At 43.6% G+C, this 14,586-nt stretch overlaps 1 protein-coding gene across 1 annotated transcript in view; it reads right to left on the bottom strand.

Annotated features, from left to right (window-relative positions):
- The window catches only part of LOC121183309 (RNA-binding protein Musashi homolog 2-like), a 92,292-nt gene extending 78,884 nt beyond the window's left edge, over window positions 1-13,408 (bottom strand). Inside the window, exons 1-2 of the mRNA XM_041040331.1 lie at window positions 13,393-13,408; window positions 13,186-13,268 (exon numbers count right to left, since the gene is read on the bottom strand). Of these exons, the coding sequence (XP_040896265.1) occupies window positions 13,186-13,268; window positions 13,393-13,408 (99 nt within the window). The remainder of the gene's footprint in view (window positions 1-13,185; window positions 13,269-13,392) is intronic.
- Between the last annotated feature and the right edge of the window lie 1,178 nt (window positions 13,409-14,586).

Here is a 14,586-nt window from a genome sequence, read left to right as displayed (position 1 = left end):
CTCTCCTCTCTCTTGCACGGTGTGTGAGATGTTTAGTTACTCCTCTGCCTCCTTTAGTGATAATGGTATGTGTAATAAATGTAGCATTTTTGTAGCATTGGAGGCGAGACTTAGGGAAGTAGAGGCTCGGCTCCGCACCATAGATAATCGCCCCGCAGCAGCGCTAGCTAGTCAGTCCCCTGTAGCTGATGCGGACCAGCCTAAATTAGCTACAGCTAGCCGTCCTACGTTAGCTCCTGTCAGCCGTTCCCCGGCAGCTCCCGAGCAGCCGGGAAGCCAGGGCGGCTGGGTGGCAGTCCGAAGGAAACATAGCATGAAACAACGGCCTGCGGTTCACCATCAACCGCTTCATGTTTCAAACAGATTTTCCCCAATCAGCGACACACCCGCTGAGGAAAAAACTCTGGTTATTGGCAGCTCCATTTTGCGAAATGTGAAGTTAGAGACTCCACCGACCATAGTTAAATGCATCCCTGGGGCCAGAGCGGGCGACGTTGAATCGTATTTAAAACTGCTGGCTAAGGATAAACGTAGATTTGGTAAGATCGTTATTCACGTCGGCGGTAATGACACCCGGTTACGCCAATTGGAGGTCACTAAAATTAATGTGGAGTCGGTGTGTAACTTTGCCAAAACAATGTCGGACTCTGTAGTGTTCTCTGGACCCCTGCCCGATTTGACCAGTGATGACATGTTTAGCCGCATGTCTTCATTCCGTCGCTGGCTGTCTAGGTGGTGTCCAGCAAACGACGTGGCCTTCATTGATAACTGGAAAACTTTTTGGGGAAAACCTGGTCTGATTAGGAGAGACGGCATCCATCCAACTTTGGATGGTGCAGCTCTCATATCTAGAAATATGACAGATTTCATTAGAAAACCAAAGTCATGACAACCCAGAGTTGAGACCAGGATGCAGAGTTGCAGTCCTACACGCTTCTCTGCAGTTTCTCTAGAGCTGTCACCCACCCATGATTCTCATGATTCTTATTATTCCTACCATTCTAACGATTCCCTTTACCCTATAGAGACTGTGTCTGCTCCCCGTCAACAAAAAGTGCATAAATTAAAAAATGCAAGAGGTGTTACTCATAAAAACCTCAAAAAAATTTATACTACAAAAGCATCTGAACCTAAAAACACCACAATCAGATGTGGGCTATTAAACATTAGATCTCTCTTGTCTAAATCTCTGTTAGTGAATGATTTGATAATGGATCAGCAGATTGATTTATTCTGTCTGACTGAGACCTGGCTGCAGGAGGAAGAGTATGTCAGTCTAAATGAGTCAACCCCTGCTAGTCATATTAATTATCACATTCCTCGAGGCACAGGCCGAGGAGGAGGAGTGGCAGCAATCTACCACTCAAGTTTACTAATTAATCCTAGACCTAAGCCGAAATATAGTACATTTGAAAGCCTTATCCTCAGCCTCTCACATCCAAATTGGAAGACAGAAAAACCAGTACTATTTGCTGTGGTGTATCGTCTACCTGCTGCTTACTCAGAGTTTTTGTCTGAATTCACTGAATTTTTATCTGATTTAGTGCTTAGTACGGATAGAGTAATTATAGTGGGCGACTTTAATATTCATGTCGATACCCACAATGACAGCCTTAAGACTGCTTTCTATTCAGTATTAGACTCAATTGGCTTTTTACAAAATGTTAACAAACCAACTCACTGTTTTAATCACACCCTTGATCTTGTACTAACCTATGGCATAGAAGCTGAATATTTGACAGTATTCCCTCAGAACCCTGTTTTATCTGATCATTCTTTAGTAACATTTGAATTTACAATAATGAACTGCACAGCATCTGAGAAAAAAATTAACTACTGTAGATTTCTGTCTGATAATGCTGTTATCAAATATAAGTAAGCTATTCCATCTTTATTATCTCCGCTGCCATGTGCCAGTTTTACAGAGGGCAATGGCCTAAACGTTACTCCAGCAGATATAGACCATCTAGTTGATAATACTGCTGCTTCATTGCGTTCAACCCTTGACTCTGTTGCCCCTTTGAAAAAGAAGGTCAGTAATCAGAGGAAGCTAGCTCCATGATACAATTCACAAATACGTACTTTAAAGCAGATATCACGAAAGCTGGAAAGGAAATGGTTATCCACTAATTTAGAGGAATTCCGCCTAGCCTGGAAAGACAGCTTTATAACGTATAAAAAAGCCCTTCGTAAGGCAAGAACTGCCTATTACTCATCATTAATAGAGGAAAACAAGAACAACCCTAGGTTTCTTTTCAGCACTGTAGCCAGGCTGACAAAGAGCCATAGCTCTGTTGTACCATCCATCCCTCTAGCTCTCACTAGTAATGACTTTATGAGCTTCTTTAGCAACAAAATAGTAGACATTAGAGACAGAATCCATCTCATCCTGCCTACAACTGTTAATGATGTAGGTATGTCTAGAACAGCATCTTTAGAAATGTCTGCCAGTCCTGATTTGTCGTTAGACTGTTTCTCTCCCATAGATCTAGCTGAATTGACTTCAATAGTTTCTAAATCTAAATCATCAACATGTCTTTTGGATCCTATCCCGACCAGACTTCTTAAAGATGTGTTGCCTTTGATTGGCACTCACATATTAGATCAGATAAATCTCTCGTTGGTTACAGGATATGTCCCACAGGCTTTTAAGGTTGTAGTTATCAAACCTTTACTTAAAAAGCCTTCTCTGGACTCTGACATTTTGGCAAACTATAGACCTATATCCAATCTCCCCTTTAATACTAAAATTCTTGAAAAGGCTGTTGCAACTCAGTTGTGTGACCATCTACATAGGAACGGTTTGTTTGAAGTTTTTCAGTCAGGATTTAGAGTTCATCATAGCACAGAGACAGCACTGGTGAAAGTTACCAACGACCTTCTTATAGCATCAAATAATGGACTCGTCTCTATACTTGTCCTGCTAGATCTTAGTGCTGCATTTGACACCATTGATCATAATATCCTATTGGATAGATTGGAACATGTTATTGGGATTAAAGGAACAGCACTAGGCTGGTTTAAATCATATCTATCAGATAGATACCAGTTTGTTCATGTTAATGATGATCCCTCCATATATACCAGAGTAAGTCATGGAGTTCCACAGGGTTCTGTGCTTGGACCGATACTGTTCACCTTATACATGCTTCCCCTAGGCAATATTATCAGGAAGCATGGAATAAATTTCCATTGCTATGCGGATGATACCCAGCTATATTTATCTATGAAACCAGACGAAACAGATCAGTTAACCATACTTCAGGCATGTCTTAAAGACATAAAGGCCTGGATGACCTGTAACTTTCTTCTTCTGAATTCAGACAAAACTGAGGTTATTTTGTTTGGTCCCAAACACCTCAGAAACTGTTTATCTAATCATATAGTTACTCTGGATGGCATTAATTTAGCCTCCAGTACGACTGTGAGGAACCTTGGAGTTATTTTTGATCAGGATCTGTCCTTTAACTCACATATAAAACAAGTCTCTAGGACCGCCTTCTTTCACCTGCGCAATATCAGTAAGATTAGGAACATTCTGTCGCAGAGTGATGCTGAAAAATTAGTCCATGCTTTTGTTACTTCTAGGCTGGACTACTGTAATTCCCTATTATCAGGATGTCCAGTTAACTCTCTAAAAAGCCTCCAGCTGATCCAAAATGCTGCAGCGAGAGTACTGACTGGAATTAGCAAGAGAGATCACATTACTCCTGTACTAACTTCTCTTCATTGGCTTCCTGTAAAATCCAGAATTGATTTTAAAATCCTTCTCCTTACATATAAGGCCCTCAATGGCCAGGCTCCTTCATATCTCAAAGAGCTGATAGTACCATATCATCCTAACAGATTGCTTCGTTCCCAGAATGCAGGTTTGCTTATGGTTCCCAAAATCTCTAAAAGTAGAATGGGAGGCCGAGCCTTTAGCTATCAGGCCCCTCTCCTATGGAACCAACTGCCAGTTTGGGTTCGGGAAGCAGACACCCTCTCTAATTTTAAAACGAAGCTTAAAACCTTCTTGTTTGATAAAGCTTATAATTAGTTGTAGTTACAGTCCTAGTTATTTATTAAACTTATAGTTAGTCACAATTATCTCTATAGACACTGTTACAGTTAAGGATATAGCTCTTAGTAGGGCTGGCTCAGGCAACTGAATCATCCCCTAGTTATGCTGCTATAGGCCTAGGCTGCTGGGGGACATCCCATGATTTACTGCGCACTTCTTCTTCTTTCTCTTTCTCTCCTCAGACCCACTCTCAAATTTATTAGCCTTTATTACATGTCATTAACTCTGTGTCCTCTCTGTCCCGTAGTCCTGTGTTTGTTTCTCTCTGGTCTCTCTTTCTCTGTACCTTACTGCAGGTACCTCTGGCTCCGGAGCTGCATGTCCTATGGTCCTGGCTCCACCCACCTGCTGCTGTTTATTGTTTACAATGATCTATTTCTAACATGTTTAATGTTCCGTTCTGCTACAGATAAGTATTTGATTAATATTCTTTGCAAACTGTAATGTAAATAATTACCAGTCATGACAGCTTTTTGCCTCCGTGCTCTGTTTCATAATTCTAATCTGCTGAGCACACATTATCCAATAACTGTTCACTAACTGTAATCTAAATACTGACCCACATTGTCTGTATTATGCTGCATGTCTTTCTCCCCCTCTCCTCCATTCCTAGCTGTCCTATCTTCCTCCTTTTCCTCCTTTCACCCAGCCCGGCCATCGGCAGGAGGGTCCCCCTTATGAGCCAGGCTCTGCTCAAGGTTTCTTCCTGTTAAAAGGGAGTTTTCCTTGCCACTGTCGCCTTAAGTGCTTGCTCTGGGGTCAGGCTCTGGGTCTCTGTAAGGCGCTTTGAGACAATTTTGATTGTGGAAGGCGCTATATAAATAAAATTGAATTGAATTGAATTGCCTGTCTGTTCATTTCAACCACATTCGAACTTCCACAGGTTTCCATACAGCCGTTAGTCATTGTGACTAGTCTATTTTCACTTACCCAGCCAGATTGTCTATAATGTTCCTCACCAGTAGTAGTTTTCCAACAGTCTGTTTATCCTGCCTGTTTTGACCGCCTGCCTGTTTCCTGCATTTTGGAGGATGTTCAAGCAGCTACAGCAGTCTGCTGAAACTGAGGCCCAGCCAAACAAGCATGGATCCTGAAGTCCTTGAAGTTTCAAAAAAGTCATGGCAAACTGAAGCAAGTGTAATCCTAAAATCAGCCATTAAAAACTTAAAATTGATGCGCTCCATAAATACTTAAGAAATTTGGAATATTGTGGTGGGTGGCACGTTGGTGCAGTGGTTAGCACTGTCGCCTCACAGCAAGAGGGTTCCAGGTTCGAACTCGGGCTCTTCTGAGTTTGCATGTTCTCTCTGTGCCTGCGTGGGTTCTCTCCATAGGTACTCTCCCACAATCCCAAAAGGGTTAGGTTAATTGACTACTCTAAATTGCCTGTAGGTGTGAGTGTGTGCGTGTGTTGTTGTCTGTCAGCCCTGCGATTGACTGGCGACCAGTCCAGGGTGTACCCCGCCTCTCGCCCCAGTCAGCTGGGATAGGCTCCAGCTCCCCCGTGACCCTGACGGAAGCGGTAGAAAATGAATGAAATGAATGAGTATTGTGGTACCACAGACCCACTAATGAAGATCATCCTTTTCATTGAAGACAATTTTTGTTAGGGTGCTTTGTGTCCATATAAAGTCAGCACATTTGAAAGTTCTTCAGATCTAAAACAAGGAACTTAACACAAAAAACACACCTAAAGATAAAGACTCTCAGCCAGGAAGGATACAGCTGCCGCCAGATAGCCAGAAAGTGCAGATGCAGCCCTTCAGAAGTTGGATACACAATGCAGAAATACAGACAGACAAACCAAGATCTGGGCATCCAAGAGTATCTTCAGCGAGAAATGATTGCATCCTGATCCGCATGTGCAGGGAAAACTGCCGAATGGCATCATGTGAGCTTCAGCAACAGTGGTCAAATCAAACTGGTGTCCAGTGCTCCACCACTGTGCCTGGCCGAGTCCTACATCATGGCTTAAGGCCCTGCAAGACTGTTAAGAAGCCCCTGATCAATGAGAGGCAGAGGTTAGCTGGGTGCCGCTAGGCCCAAGCACACAAGGACTGGACAGCCAGGAACTGGAAGAAGATTCTGTGGTCGGAAGAGTCCAGTTTCCAGCTTAATGCTCCTTGTGCTAATGTGAGGGTATGCAGAAGGCCAGGTGAGGCATTATCTCCAGCATGTACAGTACCTACTGTCAAGCATGGTGGAGGCAGTATCATGGTTTGGGGATGTATGAGTGCTTCTGGCGTTGGTCTGTGATGGCACATTGAACTCTGCTAAGTATTGTGCCATTCTCGAAACCGAAATTCTCCCTTCTGCACATGCACTGTTCCGTCGAGGTTGAAACTGGATGTTTCAGCAAGATAATGCCCCTTGCCACGCATCCAAGTCAAGTAGAACTTGGCTGCAGGAGCACAATATCCAGGTCTTAGAATGGCCAGCTCAATCCCCGGACATGAGCCCCATTGAATATCTTTGGTGGATAATCAAAAGGTCTGTCTCAATGCGGAAACCAAAGAATTTGGAAGACAGTAATTCAAGAAGAATGGGAGATTACCCCTCAACAGTGTGAAAGGCTGGTGGAGAACATGCCAGCCAGGATTAAAGCACTTTAAAGTTTTTCAATCAGGATTTAGAGTACATCCTGGCACAGAAACAGCACTAGTGAAAGTTACCAACAACCTTCTCTGGCCCCTAGGCCAGGGGTGGGCAATTAATTTTTACAAGGGGCCACATGAGAAATCTGAATTGTGTCAGAAGGCTGCACCAATGATAACTTGAACTTAATTCTGCTCATTAACTTCTGCAAAACAATCACTGAATCAGTGTTTCATTTCAATTTTAACTTACGCTTAATTTTACCGCTTCAGTGAGAAAAATTCAGTTGGTCTTGGGCTTGAACAAGTGCACTGAAATCTGGCTGAATGTCTGAGGTGGCTATGTGAAGGACAGCTGAGAGGTGATCATTAGTGATAGAGGATCTGTGTGGATTTGTTGAACTTCAACACTGATAATGTCTGTTCACATACATAGGTAGATCCAAAGAGAACTAGAATCTTCTGAGCATGCCTCCTCAAGTGTGGAAAGTTCTCCTCTTTGAGGGAAGAGTAAAAGTCCAGCAGTGAGACAGACCTGAAGTCTGCCAGAAGTGTGTCAGACTGCAGGTCAATGAGTTCCATCTGAACATCACTTGGTGCATTACCCACACTGCAGTTGAAGGAAGAAGAAACCATGTGCATTTCACTCTCAACTGTTTTGAAATCTTGAAATCGCCTTGAAAACTTTCCATGCAGTGCTTCTAACATGGATGAGTACCTGTGGAGGTGATCAGCTGATGGGGTGGCTTCCTTTAGAGTTAGCAAGTGGGTGAGAATGTTGTCCTTTATTTGCCTTGAGAGACGCTGCAACTTTCTCATGAAAGCCTTCACTGCACTGTACATTTCATGCACAAAAACGCCCTTGCATTGCAGTTTGACATTTGGTTCATTCATTAATGCAGTCACATCTACAGCAAAACTGAGGTCTGCCAGCCAGTCTGTATCTGAAAGCTGTGGGATGTCATGTCCTTTCTTCACACAGAAATCCTGAATCTGTTCTCTCAGGTCCCAGACACTTTTCAGCACTTTGCCCAGGCTGAGCCACCTGACGGTGGAGTGATAGCTTATGTCACAATGTTCAGTCTCATTTTCCTCCAAAAGTGCAACAAACTGTCTGATGAAGTTAACTATTTTAGTTACAGCATCAACAACATGGTTCATTTTTAACACAGACTTACACAACACTGTCACTTTATCTTGGATTCTCTTTGACCACTTCATTTGATTTTAAAATCCTTCTCCTTACATATAAGGCGCTCAATGGCCAGGCTCCTTCACATCTCCAAGAGCTGATAGATTCAGATTCAGAGAACTTTATAGTCATTCCTTCTACGTTCAGGTACGTATTAGGAACGAGATTACGTTGCACCAGCTCAGAAGATCGCAGTATAAAAGTTACATAAAAATAAGTTACCATAAAAATAAGGATAAGAATAACATAAAAAAAAAGAGGATGGGAGGGGGGAGGTGTGATCTCCTCATCCTGCGGAGGAAGTGTAAACGCTGCTGTGCTCGTTTCACCAGAGACATGGTGTTGTTAGACCAGGTTAGTTTATTTGTTAGGTGTACACCGAAGAACTTGGTACTCCCCACCACCTCCACAGCTGTGTTGTCAAATTGCAGTGGGGAGTGGCAGGGCTGGTTCTTCCGGAAGTCCACAGTCATGTCCTTCGTTTTATCAATGTTGAGGATTAGACTGTTACTTCTGCACCAGTCCACCAGCTGCTCCACCTCCTGTCTGTACGCTCTGTCATCATTGTTTCAGATGAGGCCCGCTACCGTTGTGTCATCCGCATACTTGATGATGTGGTTGGTAGTGGATCTGGAGACGCAGTCGTGGGTCATCAGAGTGAAAAGCAAAGGGCTCAGGATGCAGCCCTGAGGGGAGCCAGTGCTCAGCCTGATGACCGAGGAGGTGTTCTTCCCCACCCGGACAGACTGGGGTCGGTTGGTGAGGAAGTCAAGCAGCCAGTTGCACAGGGTGGTGTTGAAACCAAGTGTCGTCAGTTTGCTCACCATGTTCTGGGGGATGATTGTGTTGAATGCTGAGCTGAAATCCACAAACAGCATTCTCACATGGGTGTTTTTCTCCTCCAGATGTTGAGAGCTCAGGTGGAGAACAGAGGAGATGGCGTCCTCTGTTGAGCGGTTAGGGCGGAAAGCAAACTGACAGGGGTTGAAATTGGGAGGGAGTTTGGTGACCATGTGCTGCCTGATGAGCCTCTCAAAGCACTTCATCATGATGGGGGTGAGTGCAACGGGGCGGTAGTCATTTAAACAGGAAACTGCAGGTTTTTTTAGTACTGGCACAATTGTGGCTGTCTTGTAGCATGATGGCACAGTTCCCTGGTTCAAGGAGCTGTTGAAAATGTCTGTCAGAACCGGGGCCAGCTGGTCTGCACACTCCTTGAGCAGCCGACCAGGTATATTGTCTGGTCCTGCTGCCTTCCGGGTGTTGATATTCTTTAAGGACCTGCGGACTGCCACCGCTTCAAGCTTCAGTGCCTGTTCATCTGGGTGGGGCTCTGCCTTCTGTGCTGGTGTCGTGTTCAGTGCCTCAAACCTGCTGAAGTGTTTGTTCAGTTCATTGAGGAAGTCAGTATCATCCTTACGGGGCACCTGGGCTGCTCTGTAATTTGTGATGGCCCGGATACCCTTCCACATGTTCCTGGTGTTGGTGGAGTCATGGAAACATTCCTGGATTTTCCGTCCGTGTGCGCGCTTTGCTGCCCTGATGGCTCGGTTGAGGTTGGCTCTAGCTGTTCTGAGAGCCGTCGAGTCTCCAGATTTAAAGGCATTGTTCCGTGCTCTCAACATAACACGCACCTTTGTGGTCATCCAGGGTTTGTGGTTGGCCCGGGTTGTGATGTTCCTGATGATACTGACATCCTCCATGCACTTCTGTATGTATCCTGTTACAGTTGTTGCATACTCCTCCACGTTGATGTGCTGGTCTTGTGTTGCTGCTGCTCTGAACATGTCCCAGTCTGTGCTTTCAAAGCAGTCCCATAGAGCTTCCATGGCTCCCTCAGGCCAGACCCTCACCTGCTTCACAGACGGTTTCTCTCTGATTAGCAGGGGCCTATATGCTGGAATAAGCCTGACGGAGAGGTGGTCGGAGGAGCCGAGGTGGGGGTGGGGTACTGCTCTGAATGCCTCTTTGATATTGCTGTAGGCAAGGTCCAGTGTATTTTTCCCTCTAGTTGCAAAATTCACATATTGGTGGAAATTAGGGAGAACAGTTTTCATGTTGGCCTGATTAAAGTCCCCAGCAACGATGAAAACTCCCTCCGGGTGTGTGTTTTGCAAGTTGCTGATGGAGCGGTAGAGAACGTTTAGAGCCTCTCTGGTGTTAGCGCTGGGGGGGATATAAACAGCTGTGAGGTAGACATTGCTAAATTCCCGGGGCAGGTAAAACGGACGGCATTTCACAGTCAGAAACTCTACATCCTGAGAGCAGTGAGTGGATATAGCAGTACCGTTGTTGCACCATCTGTTGTTGGTATAGATGCATACACCACCACCGCGGGATTTGCCAGTCAGCTCACGGCTCCTGTCCAACCGGAAAACAGTTAGCCCCTCCATGCTAACGGCCGCGTCTGGAACGGATGGTTGTAACCACGTTTCCGTCAGATAGTACCATATTATCCCAATAGATTGCTTGGTTCCCAGAATGCAAGTTTGCTTATGGTTCCCAGAATATCTAAAATTAGAATGGGAGGCCGAGCCTTTAGCTATCAGGCCCCTCTCCTTTGGAACCAACTGCCAGTTTGGGTTCAGGAAGCAGGCACCCTCTCTAATTTTAAAATTAGGCTTAAAACTTTTTTGTTTGACAAAGCTTATAATTATAGTTACAGTTATTATTATGTATGTTACAGTTATTATGATTAAACCTATAATTAGTCACAATTATTTCCATAGATACTGTTACAGTTAAGAATAAAGCCCATAGTAGGGCTGGCTCAGGCAACTGAACCATCCCTTAGTTATGCTGCTATAGGCCTAGGCTGCTGGGGGACTTCCCATGATCATCTTCTCTTCTCGCTTTCTCTCCTCAGACCCACTCTCATATTTATTAGCCTTTATTACATGTCATTAACTCTGTGTCCTCTCTCTCCCATAGTCCTGTGTTTGTTTTTGTCTGGTCTCTCTTTCTCTGTACCTTTCTGCAGGTATCTCTGGCTCCGGAGCTGCATGTTCTCTGTCTGTTGTCCTGGCTCCACTGACCTGCCGCTGTTTATTGTCTAGAATTATCCATTTCTAACACATTACTATGCTTTATGTTCCACTCTGCTTCAGATAAATTTTGGAATAATATTCTGTGCCAACTGTAATGTAAATAATTACCAACAATGACAGCTCTCTGCTTCTGTGCTGTTTCCTAACTGTAATCTGGTGAGCACACAGTATCCACCAACTGTTCTGCAATCTGAATCCTGGCCCTCTAACATTGTCCACTTCCAACCCTGTTTGTATCATGTTTTATATGCTGCATGTCTTTCTTCTCCTCTCCTCCATTCCCAGCTGTCCTATCTTCCTCCTTTTCCTGTAGGCAATAAAGGCTGGGTTGCCCAGGTCTCACCATCCAGGATCTCAACCAAACTGTGAAGTTTTTTGGTCTTACAGCACAAATGGCATTGCACAACAATGCAGTTGCTGTCCATGTTTGTTTTAGTACGTAAACACATGAGAATGATGGGTACATGAATGCCAGCATGGTATGGCATTATGCCCATTATGTCCCTTGAGCTTTAAATTGTTGTTCAGGACAGGTTTCTTACTCCTTTTGCATATTTCACAGTATATATTAGTCCATACTGACAACAAGCAACAAAAGCAAATTAAAACCACTGCTACTTCTTTACTGAGCAAGTTTGAACCTAGCATTAATTCCTGCGAGGTCTGGGATTCCAAACTGTATTTCTTATTCTTCTCTCTGTTTGCTTATTGCCCCTTCTTGTCTGCCCTCTTTCTCCTGGTGTTAACAATGTTGTAGCCCAATTTAAACCAGGCCAGTCGATAGTGGTGTGGAAGGATGATCAGGGCTGTAGGCTCTCTATGGGGATATTGACTAAAATAGAACTCAACGGTCAGCACTGTTGAGTTCCCCAAACAATAAAAGCATGTGATGTGCTATCATATGAAAATCAATATGTAGCATGTGCAGGGCTTCTTACTCCTGTCTGCAACTCAGGGTTGTTTGGATGATGGCAGATGCATGCTGACTCAGTGACAATAATAAGAATGGGGGGAAAAGAGCTCACTTTGACAGCTGCATAGGATCACCGTATAACTATGAAGACCACGTGTGGAATTCTGATGTGTGTGTGTGTTGGTGTATGTGTGAGAAGCTCTTCTGTAGTGGAATTATATCCTTTTGACTATCACAAATTACTAAACGCTGAACTAGAAATTCAGAGATGTGAAATAAAAAACAAACATTTGAACCACAATTTTCCATTTCTGGCTGCCAGCCAGACTTTTCCTAACCTGTAGTCTAGAAGTCACCATACCAAACCCACATTGTCTGTATTATGCTTCATGTCCTTCTCCCCCTCTCCTCCATTCCTAGCTGTCCTATCTTCCTCCTTTTCCTCCTTTCACCCAGCCCGGCCATTGGCAGGAGGGTCCCCCATCTGAGCCAGGTTCTGCTCAAGGTTTCTTCCTGTTAAAAGGGAGTTTTCCTTGCCACTGTCGCCTTAAGTGCTTGCTCTGGGGTCAGGCTCTGGGTCTCTGTAAAGTGCTTTGAGACAATTTTGATTGTGGAAGACGCTATATAAATAAAATTGAATTGAATTGAATTGAAAAACATTGCCAGATTCATCTGAAAGGATTCTTAAGAAAAGATCTATTGGGCTTCATCAGCAACCGTAAATGTTGCCTCTGGTAGGCCTTGTTGATTTAGCAGTGTCTGGTAAGTGTTCTGGTCTTTAGGGGGAACTCCACCAATTTTAGTTATATAAAAAAGTAAGGAGATCTTCCCTTCTGCTGCTTTGATTTTGGCCATCTAAAAAAAATCTGTCTCTGGACAGTCTCCATGTCTTTATAGAAGTGAAATCACCAAATTACTGAAATAATCCTTTAAGTTGGTGTAGAATTCTGATCATCTGATCAACAAGGCTATGGTGAACTCGTCTAAACCAATAAGGATCAATTTAGATTTAGATGAATGGACAAAAAAGAAGCAAAAAAAAAAAAAGCACTGGACAGCACTTTAGCATTTAAGCCATCAGCTAAATGTTGGGAGTAGATACACTAACCATACCTGTGACCTTTTATTGGGGCCCTGTTTCTAGTCTAATTTGAAGAGCATCCTGGCGAAAAAATGGGGCAGAGATAGGGACAGTTTCTGCCCTTTTGTGTGCTTTGGGATCATACAAATTCATGGTTAGTGATTGTGTGCACTGAACAGACAGCTGACCATAACTCAATATTTCACTGCTGTATTGTGAGTGTGTGTCAATATGTGTGTGTGTGCATGGGGATCCAGTATCAGTTTCCACAATTCTTGCGATGGGAGCCACTCACCATTTTATTATTGATTTCATGAAAATGGATCTCGCAGACTTTCTCCACCACATCCTCAATTTCAAATGTTACAAAGCCAAAACCTGCAGAGGAGATAGAGGGTAGATAGAATGATGGCAAAAAAAGAGAGAGCAGGGAGGCCAGAAATAGAAAAGAGGGAAGGAGGGGACACTTGGTCATAATTCCACAAAAGCATGATCCGCTTACAGCTAAGAACGCTCATTTCTGTTGATTAAATGGACATAGACAAAGTGGAAATGGAGCTTTTCACTTCACACAGAGCTTTCAATTAAAAGCCGTGCAGCAATCAAAACAATACAACTACAATGTTTTGGTTTAAAATGAAAGAAGAGCAGAATAAAACAACCATAGAGACTAATAAAGGGCCTCACTCTGGTGTATATAATGTGCTTGTGTTGTATTTTCAGTAGAGAAGCTAACCTCTTTTGGCTTGACTTAATTGCAAAACATTTTCAGTTTGAGGGTATGCCTCCAAATCAACACTCCAAGGTAAGTGGGAAGTGCAGTAATACAGGGTAACATATTATGATACCCTGTATTACTGTATTAATTCTAATTCACTAGAATTAGCTGCTCATTGTCAAGTTTTTTTCCCTCTTCTTTATTCCCTAACGTTATTCCCTGGCTTCTGTGTGTATATGTATTTGTTCTTTGCTTATGTCCCTCTGAGAACCAGGTTGGCGTTAGAGTGTAACTTACAACACTAATTATACTTTAAGATATAAGATCAGTTTATAATGTTGACAAGGTGATTCTGTTTCCACCCAGGGAGCTCAAAACACCATCTAACATTAAAATTAGACTTCCATGAGAACGTTCACCCAACATTTAGCACTAAGTCCTGAAAATATGTGCTGTAAGAAGGGACAATGTTAAACTCTTCCAGCAGGCCTGGCATTAAACCAGTTGAAAAAGAGAAAGATAAGCAGGTTGAGAGGCTGACTGAGTCTAACAATGAGTCAGTGGCATAGACTATATAAGACATGGACGTAGCACCCGTGACATCAACCATTGGTTTCGGGGAGTCGGTTTTGTGACCAAACCATGGGCATTTGAGCTGGGCCATCTTGGATTTTTGTGGGAGTGTACTTTCCATATTTGGCGAAGAGGTGGTTACTCTACGGGTCAGCCGGTCGAGAACCCGGCCACTTAGCTCGGAGCAACCAAGCTAGCCTAAGGCTAATCAGCTAATAGATAGATAGATAGACTTTATTAATCCCAGAGGGAAATTAGTTTGTCCCAGCAGCACACATACACAACAAACACAGTATAGTTAATCTAAGTGAAATTCACGTGAAATTCAGAGCACAGTTCTGGAGGCTACATGTGTATTATACAGTCTGATGGCCTCAGGTAGAAAGGACTTGCTGTAGCGCTCCT

This window comes from Toxotes jaculatrix, chromosome 6 (assembly GCF_017976425.1).
Source record: "Toxotes jaculatrix isolate fToxJac2 chromosome 6, fToxJac2.pri, whole genome shotgun sequence".
NCBI lineage: Eukaryota > Metazoa > Chordata > Actinopteri > Toxotidae > Toxotes > Toxotes jaculatrix.
The sequence above is the reverse complement of the archived record's forward strand: the minus strand, read 5'-3'. Positions and strand labels throughout refer to the sequence as shown.